General features: G+C 58.3%; 1 protein-coding gene across 1 annotated transcript; it reads right to left on the reverse strand.

Annotated features, from left to right (window-relative positions):
• Nucleotides 1–1,813: 1,813 nt before the first annotated feature.
• Nucleotides 1,814–6,037, reverse strand: RLBP1 (retinaldehyde binding protein 1). Its single transcript, XM_010295402.1, has 7 exons — nucleotides 5,981–6,037; nucleotides 5,585–5,713; nucleotides 5,118–5,319; nucleotides 3,853–4,031; nucleotides 3,014–3,172; nucleotides 2,254–2,364; nucleotides 1,814–2,143 (listed from the first exon to the last, which is right to left on the reverse strand). The coding sequence occupies exons 1-7, from the start codon at nucleotides 5,990–5,992 to the stop codon at nucleotides 1,985–1,987; spliced, it is 951 nt and encodes a 316-aa protein (XP_010293704.1). The 5' UTR covers nucleotides 5,993–6,037; the 3' UTR covers nucleotides 1,814–1,984.
• Between the last annotated feature and the right edge of the window lie 2,387 nt (nucleotides 6,038–8,424).

Raw genomic sequence — 8,424 nt, forward strand, 5'->3', positions numbered from 1 at the left:
CAGCTGCACTGGGCCAGGACTGTCACTGCTGTTCCCCTGTAATGGAATTGCTCTGTGGGAGTGCATTGGGCTCCATCTCTTGTAACAGCTAAATCAAAATGCCCAATAAACATCTACTTCAGAACTCCTTCCTGGCTTGGTCAGAGTCACTCTGGGGCAAAGCTGAGGCCGGCATGGATTGTGTTCCCTGCTCTGTTTGCTGTGCTTTTCTCTATCTCACCATCAAAGCAAGTGACTATTTGTCCCAGCAGTGGTGAGCAGCCACAGGGACCTCCCAAGAGCTGTGGCTGTCCCAGTCCAAATCCCAGAGGCAGCAGTGTGATGCTTCCATCTGTGCATATGGGGGGTTTTTTGTCTTTTTTTGTTTTTACAAGTGAGCTGCAATTGCTCTGTCTCCCAAGCAAGCTGTGCTGTTGTGTTTGCACAGGCCTGATGATTGTAGGATTGTCACATGTGATTTCCTTGGGATGGCTCCAGATGCTTCTCAGCCCTGTGAAGAACACTGCACAGCAAGGAGCTAAATGCAGCAGAGGCGCTTTTTGCTCTCCCTCTGGGCGCTCGCACAAGGTTGGCACAGCCTCAGGCTGGGATTCGCCCTGCGTGGACCAGCCCTGCTGCTGAGGCTGGAGAAAACAGATTTAACCCCAGTCACCCCTGCTCAGAGGCCCCATCCTCCCCACAGCTCCTGAGCCGACGTCCTGTTTGGTTTGAGCCTGAGCCAGTGCCCTGATGAATGCAGCTCTTGTCAGCACCCTCCACCTCGGCCGACTTCGGGTGGGGGTCTGGTCCTCTGCTTGGCTGATGAAAGTTGCCTGTGGGTAGCTGCAGTGCTGGGAGGGGGGGACATGCTGTGGGACCAGCTTGTGGAGAAGAAGGAAACCCAAGCAGAGACCAGTGCCTTGCTCCTCTCTGAGCCCTACTGCTCACCAAGAGAGAAAACCATCTGGGAACAGCTATTGGATCAGCTCCTTGGAGGAGATGCCTGGTTCATGAACCAGAACAGACCACCTTCCATGGGACACAGCTACTTCTGCCTCCCTGCTCCCCACCTTGATCCTGCTGACTCCACATCAGCAAGGGCTAATTAGCATTAGGATCAGGCACAGCTTGTTTGCCAGGTGAGGACCCTCCTCTGCCCTCTGTGGTGACTTTTGGTGGGGCTTCCCTGACTGAGCTCTGTCTCATGGTGCTGTGCTAGGAGAAACAGCTGTGCTGAGGCTTTTGAAGGAATTAGGAGGGTATATTCTGCTTGTCTTTCACTGTCCTGTGGTTAAAATCTGTTTCTTAGTGGCTGCTGCAGCCTCTGTTCCTCCTGCCTGCCTGAGCAGGAATTAGGCAAAGCCAGCTCCACCTGGGCCCCTGCTTGGGTTCTTGTTTGCATTTTTTGGGCTGTTTTTGCTGGTTAGAGCAGATGACTGACAACTGGGGGTTCTTGCTTGGGCAGGGGTGGGGCTTGTTCTGGGATGCATGGAGGATGGAGACGACGCTTGGCCGCTATGCCAAAGGGTAGTCAACGATGAGGGAACAGGGGTTTCCTACCAAGCCCTGATGCTCCTGGCCTCCTTAGAACCAGCAGCGCAGCCAGCGCCTGTGCCCAAAAAGCTGCACCCCTGGTCCTTGCCACATGCCACAAGGGACCCCAGAGCTCTGCTGTTAAACACTTTATTTCTCCCTCGCTGTAGCCCTCCCTTCCCAGAGCAGACTCTGTCCTGTCCTCCCTCCGCAGCTCCAGGGCATGCTGCAGGAGAGGGCTGGTGACCTCCTTTCTCTGCTGGCTCCCAGGGGAAGGGTGCTCTGCCTGGGAGCGACAGAGCTGCCGGGCAGCCCGCTGCCAGGTTTGGGGAGGGGAGGGACAGGCGTGGAGCAACGCGCCCAGAGTGCCTCATGATGAGCAGTCATTCAACCAAAGCTACAGCAGGAGGTGGCTGGGGTTAGGGGGCCACCTCTGATCCTATTTTACAGGGGAGGGGGAGCAGACCCTGGTTTAAAGAGCCGTGTCTTCAGCCTCAATACGGGGCCCAAAGAGCTTCTCTGCAGTGGCTTTGCCGTCATACTTGGGCAGGTTGCCGCCAAAGTCTGCTGGCAAGATGTCAGCATCGATCTCCTGGTAGAAGGACTCCAGCTCCTCCCCGTGCACAAAGACCTGGAGGGAGATGGGAGCGACCCTCAGCAGAGGAGCAGGGCAACTCTTCCCGGTTGCTCTGTTTCACCCAGGGATGTGCCTCTGCCTCCTGGTCCCTTTCCCACACTCACCCGCTCCAGCAGTTTGCTCTTCAGGAACGGTTTGACCACGTTGTAGGTCGTGGTGAAGTACCAAGGCTGGTGAATGAAGTGGACGGCCTTGAACCGCGCTGGGAAGGAGTCCTAGGATCCCAAACCCAGACATGGATGGTTACAGAGGGCGATGGCCACGCGGAGCCAGGCAGGCAGCAATGGACACCCCGGCACTGCCATGGCTTCCCTCACCCTATCTCCCCTTCTCTGACAGATCCTTTCTTGTTTCGACCCAGCCCCAGGAGTGCCAGGGAAGCTGAATAGCCTCCCAGATGGTTCATTGTTCCCACGCCACAAGGAGGACCTCATCTCTGCTGTCCTCATTCCCGGGAGAGAGCGAAGCATCTTTGGCCTCTGGTCCAAGGGCAGAAATCCTGGAATGCCTGTGAGCCTCCATCCAGCCTGGACCAGGCTTGGCTGAGAGGGTGGTGAGGAAAGGCCTCCAGGCCATGCCTTAGGATGCTGCAAGGAATGGTAGTACTGCTTCTGGTTGGGCTTTTGAGAGGACAGGGACCTGGGACTGGAAAAAATATGATCTACCTTGCAGGATTAAGCCAATTAGCTGGTAAGAGGAGGAGTGTGTGACAGGGAACAGTGTCTCCATGATGCTTTCTTCTGGTGTCAGCGTGGCGGAAACTGCAAACCCTGCTAGCCCTGCCTGCTCCTTTCCCTGAGCTCTCTGCTCCCCCAGGACCTGCTCTGACACTTTTGGTGTGGCAAAGTGACTTTGCCACCTCACCTGCAGCATGTCCACCATCTTCTTGAGCTCAGAGGGTTTGATCCCTGATGCCTGCTGCATGGTGAAGCCTTTGAAGTTCTCAATGATGCAGAACCCATTGATCTGGGTCTCTTCGTTTTCCAGCAGCTTCTCCAGGATAACACAATAGGCACGAAGGATCTGACGGAGAGGAGAAACAGCAGGTCTGGTATTAGGTCTCACCTTCCATAGACCCCAGGAGGTTCCCAGGAGGAGTCCCATTGAGTATTAGCCAGGGTCTGCTTGGCTCCAGCCTGCTTGTCACAGCCAGCCCCAGGACTTCAGAGCAGGGAGGGCATTTTGGGGGATGCTCAACAGCCACCATGTTCCCCTTTCCAGTCAGGTGCATCTCAGATCTGGATCAATGATATGTCGTGACCCAATTCAGAACTGAGCACAAAATGGAGCTGAGAGAATTTGTGAGTTACATACCTGGAGGCCTCTTTGCCAAGAAGCCCTTTCTGTGCCCCGTGCCTCAGTTTCCTCCTCTGCCCTCAGGTCCCTCCTTTCTAAAGCACCTTGATTCAATGGCGTGGTGCCTTTCTTCACCCTGTGTTACCTGGGCTGGGGGATGCACATCCCGAATTTGGCCTGCACCTTGCACCACATTGGGGGAAGGAAGGGGTATCCTTTGGGATGGACTGTGGTCTCCCATGCTCCATGGAAGGATAAATTCAAAGGGCTACAGACTTGCTTCACCCTGCATGGCTGGAGGCTGTGTGTGGACACAGGTGTATGTGTGTGTAAGGGATGCTGTGTTCAGATGTGCCGAGCAGGGTAAGCCCAGGAGTGGGGCCGCTCTGCGGTGGGGCTGGGCTGACCTCATCAAAGGTGATCTCCTCGTAATCCCAGTTCTCGATGTTGAAGAGCATCACCACCCGGCCATACTTGTCTCTGCTGGCCAGGATGCCGGGGTAGCCGGCCTCGATGGTGCTGCGCACAGCCTCGGGGGTCAGGTTGTCGAAGAGCTCGGGGTACTGCTGGCGGAAGTTCACGTAGCCTGGAGAGAGGCAGAAATCGAGGAGGACAACGGCGGCTCACCCAGCCTCAGGAAGCCAGGGCAGCGCTGGGGGAGCTGCCAGAGATGGGGTGGGCTGGCAACAGCGAGACATTGGTCCTGAGCCTGAAAGCTGTGGACTGGCTGTGCCCAGTGTCCACATGGGTCAGGTCTTCTCCAGCAAAGGTTGGGACAGGAGCTCAGCCCTGGCCCCAGAACACTCAGTGTTATTCTCCCCGTGCCGGGGCCTTCCCATGCCTGCCTTCTCTCCAACACCTCAATGAGCAGATAAAGTCATTTTTCCCCTCATTTCCCTTTTCCCCTTCCTCCCTGTTTGGGTGACATTCCCCAGCTCCCCTCCCTTGGCACCCCGCTGGCATGAAATAAGGAATCTCGTCCTGGGAAAATGCAGGCAAACAAAACAGCTCGTCTGGGAGCCAGCGCTAGTAATTACAACTCATTATGCCCCATGCTGACACAAAGAGGAGCGGAGCCAGGGCCAGGCAGGTCCCTGCAGGCAGCCACCCCCCAGGCTGCCCTCTCGCTCCCCCACCATCCCTACGGGTCATCCCCAGTGCGGGGAGGGTGTGCCACAAGCCCCCCAGCCTGCCCCCAGCCCTCGAGGGGTCCCAGGGGTGCTGAGCCCACCAGGCACCGTGCACAGAAGCATCAGGGTGGGCGCAGCACCAGCTCCTTACAGGGGTACGTAGGGGTGTGTATAGGGCATGGACGTCTCAAGGGCATGCAGCCCAAACCAGCTGGGTTTGCTGCACCAACGAAACAGCCTGCCACTGCCAAACATATTTTTCTTTCATTTTGTCCAGTAAAACAGCAAGGAATGGGACTGTCCTGGCATTGGGGGATGCCTGGCACCACCCTCATTTATTTCCTTCCCCATCACAACACTTTCCCCTGCATCCCAAGCCCCCAGCCCTGCCTTTTTCTGTTTATCCTCTCTCCTCGTCCCCTTCCCATGTCAGGGTCCTGCTCTGCCAGCACAGCCCAGGCCGGAGGGCTGGAAAGCTCCAGCTGCTGGTGGATGTGTACCCCCATCCTCGCCTGCTCTCACAGCCCGGGGCCCCTCCTCACCTTTCAGCAGGTCGTAGGCCCTGTGGACATCGAACTTGCGGGCACGGATGAAGCGGAGGAAGAAGGAGTCATCCTTCCCCTGCATCTTCTCAGCCACCGCCTTGCACACCTCCTCGCCGCCCGCCCGCTCCTGCACCAGCTCCCGCAGCGCCTTCACCGCCGCCTCCCTCTGCTCCTCCGTCTCGTTCAGCTCATCCTTTGCCTGGGGGGGAGCAGGGACAGGGCCCGGCTCAGTGATGCCCGCCACACATCCCAAAACGCCCCGGGGGTCATTTAGGCACCCAAAAGCTGAGTGGTGTGCAGTGGTGCTCACTCACTGCAGCATCCCAGTGCGGGGAGGGCAGGGTCACCCAGGTCCCCTACTCAGAGGCCTGCTGCAGTAAGCACATCCCCCGCAACGCGAGAGCCCATCGGGGGTCTCCTCTGGCCCCTGAGAAGAGGCAGGTGCTCCCCACAGCCACCCTCACCTTCTGCAGGGTGTGCGGGGGGATCTTCTCACACCTCCCGAAGACAGGGCCGTGGTCCTTGGTGGTGAGGCGCTCCAGCTTGGTGCGCAGGGCCTGCTCCTCCTCCGAGACGATGCGGAAGGTACCCGTCTGGGGGCAAGGAGTGGATGTGGGGCCTCTCCAGCCAGCCCCCCAACTCCCTGCCCCACCACTGGTCTGGATGAGGGGCTATGGCGAAGGGCAGAGCCTCCATGCCTGCACCCAAGGGGATGCAATGGGATGGGGATGGGCTGCATGCTCCCCACCACCGGCTAAGAGCAGATGGGGGTGAGAGGTGTGTGGGGTGCACCCCATCCCGGCGCTGCGGGGAGGGGATGCTGAACCCAGAGGACGGGGCAGTGCAGGGGCAGTACTCACAACCGCAGACATGTCCTCTGTCCTCTGTTGGCCGCAGAACGCTGGGAGAGGGAAGGAGGAATCAGTAGCGGTGAGGACCCTGACAGTCTCTGCAGCCCCCCTGTGCCCCACCTCCTGCCCCTCTTGCTCAGGCAGGGACACCCCAACCATCCTCAGCTCCATCACATACTGCCTGCGTCTCTGCCTGCCTGCCAGAGTCTGAGCAGCTTTGAGAAACACCAGGGACATTTGCAAAAGCAGCTTAGAACTGTGAGTATTGATCGTCTGACACATTCATCCTTTTTTTCTGGCTCTGCCTTTCCGCTGGAGTTTGGGGGCATCTTGTGGGGACCCTCAAGCCCACGAGCACAGCCAGCCAGTCATCCCAGACCATCCTCATATGGGCAGAGGCAAGTGCCCAGCTTTGGCTAGGTGGGCAGCCAGCTCATGCTTTTACTGCCTTTTATTTCCACTGCCCCATTAAGCCCAAGGTGTTTCCCAAACCCTCAAGCCCTTGCTGCTTCAGCCCAGAGCCCATCGCCAGCTGCAAGGCTGGACCGCGAGCCTCTCGGCATCTTCCTGATGCTGTCTGGGTGAAACACCTTGTTCCCACACATGAGGAGGAGGAAGCCTGGCTTCATCCTCCCTCCAGCACCTGACCCTGCCGGGCTGTAGCATCGGCTCTGAGCCCAGGCTGTGCAACAGATGCCTGGCTCCAGCTCAATCACTTCCCAGGGGCATCCTGTATCCCACCAGCACCCAGGAAAGGGGTGGGCCTCCCCTTTTTCTGGGAACTGAAAGCAATCCCAGCTTTAGAGGTGACAGGTTAAGGGAAAGCTGGATTACAGTCTCTGATGCAAAGTTATTTTGGATGGAAGAAGTCGCAGGTACTCACCAGGTAAAGGAAAAGCTGAGCCGTCCGCAGAGGGTCAGTGCACGGGGCAGAGATGGACGCGCGGACGGCAGGGCCGGAGTGGAGCAGGAAGAAAGCCGGGCGAAAGCTTTGTAGAGTCACCAGGTTGGGATTAGACCGTCACAAGGCATCAACTCACTGCAGCTTTGTAATTAAATCAGCACAAGCCAGGCAAGAAACCCCATTAAAACATTACAAAAGGCAGCTGAGGAGAGGGAAGGAGGGAGCCGGGGCTCCACCGGCCAGCCGGAGCGTGCGTGGAGAGGCGGGCTGGGATGCCGGACCCGATTAATGAAGTATAAAAGCTTCTCGTTGTGTAACTCGCTCATTAGTGCAGGGCAGGGGCAGAGGAGGCAATGGGCAGCCTGCCACCCCGGCCCAATCCCCTGGGCCAGGTCGCTTCCCCAGCTTCTGCCCCAAAAAGCCTTGCAAGGTCCTGCTGTGAATTTGGCCACATGGGCATGGTCCGGCTGCGGGGACGGGTCCACGGCAAAGGATGCTCCTGGGGCTGATCCTTCTCGGGGCTCCCCAACTCCTCCCCGATGAGGCCATCCAAACCAGCAACCATACAGGACGCCTTTCAGCTTTGAAAATAAAACCTGTGGGCAGATGGGGTGTTTTTATAATGCCCTCAAGTGATGGTTGTCGGCTCGGAGCTTTGGGAACCCAGTCCACCCCCAGGGTGATACCACGGATGCGTGAGGGAGGCAGCCCTGGGATGCAGCAGGGACCGCGCTGAGCCCGCATCTGGGTGCAGCGGGATGAGGCTTTTTGGGGTGTCCGCATCCCAGCGTGCTGAAGCCGTGTGGGGCAAGGCAGCCCTTGCAACCTTAACTCTTTTTGGGCCCAGCGTTGCAGGAGCTGGGTGAGGACACAGTGAGAATGGGGCTGTGCATGGCTCTATCCCCAGGCTCAGGACAGGAGCTCGGCCGGGCTCTTACCACAATGGGGATTTTGGGGAGGTGGTGGGGCCAGGCTAAGCACCGGAGCAGGACTGAAGGGGCTTACACAAGGCATGTTTTGTAATGCCACCGGGATTTACGGATTTGGTTTCCACAGGGGTGCCCTGCAAACAGAGCTGAGACCCTGCTGTGAGGGAGGGAGGAGGAGGAAGGCACGAGACTCCAGATGAAGGGCAGGGGGGAGCAGGAAGGGAAATCTCGAACCTGTGTCAAGACCCCAAGTGATGCCGCCGTGGCCAGGGACACCACACGCTGCTCTTCACGGAAGACCTCCCCGAACTTCCCATTCCCTTCCCACGCCAGCGCTGGCACAAGGCTCAGCTCCCTCCCAGAGCTCGTTGGACCTCTGTCTGCAGCCCAGCGGGCAAGACGGTGCATGACGGGGCCACGTTGTCAGCGTGGGGGTTCCTGAACAGACCCAACGGCCCTGTATGGGGGTGGCAGAGGGGACCTGTGCTCCCCTGGCCACCTGGTCATCCTGGCCATCCTGCTGATGGCAGATGAAATGGTTCGGCAGACTCACGCGCAACCCCTGGCACCACCACACGGATGATTTGTCCCAGGAAAAGGAGTCTCGGGAGGGGTGGCAG

This window comes from Phaethon lepturus, unplaced genomic scaffold (genome assembly GCF_000687285.1).
Source record: "Phaethon lepturus isolate BGI_N335 unplaced genomic scaffold, ASM68728v1 scaffold35179, whole genome shotgun sequence".
NCBI lineage: Eukaryota > Metazoa > Chordata > Aves > Phaethontiformes > Phaethontidae > Phaethon > Phaethon lepturus.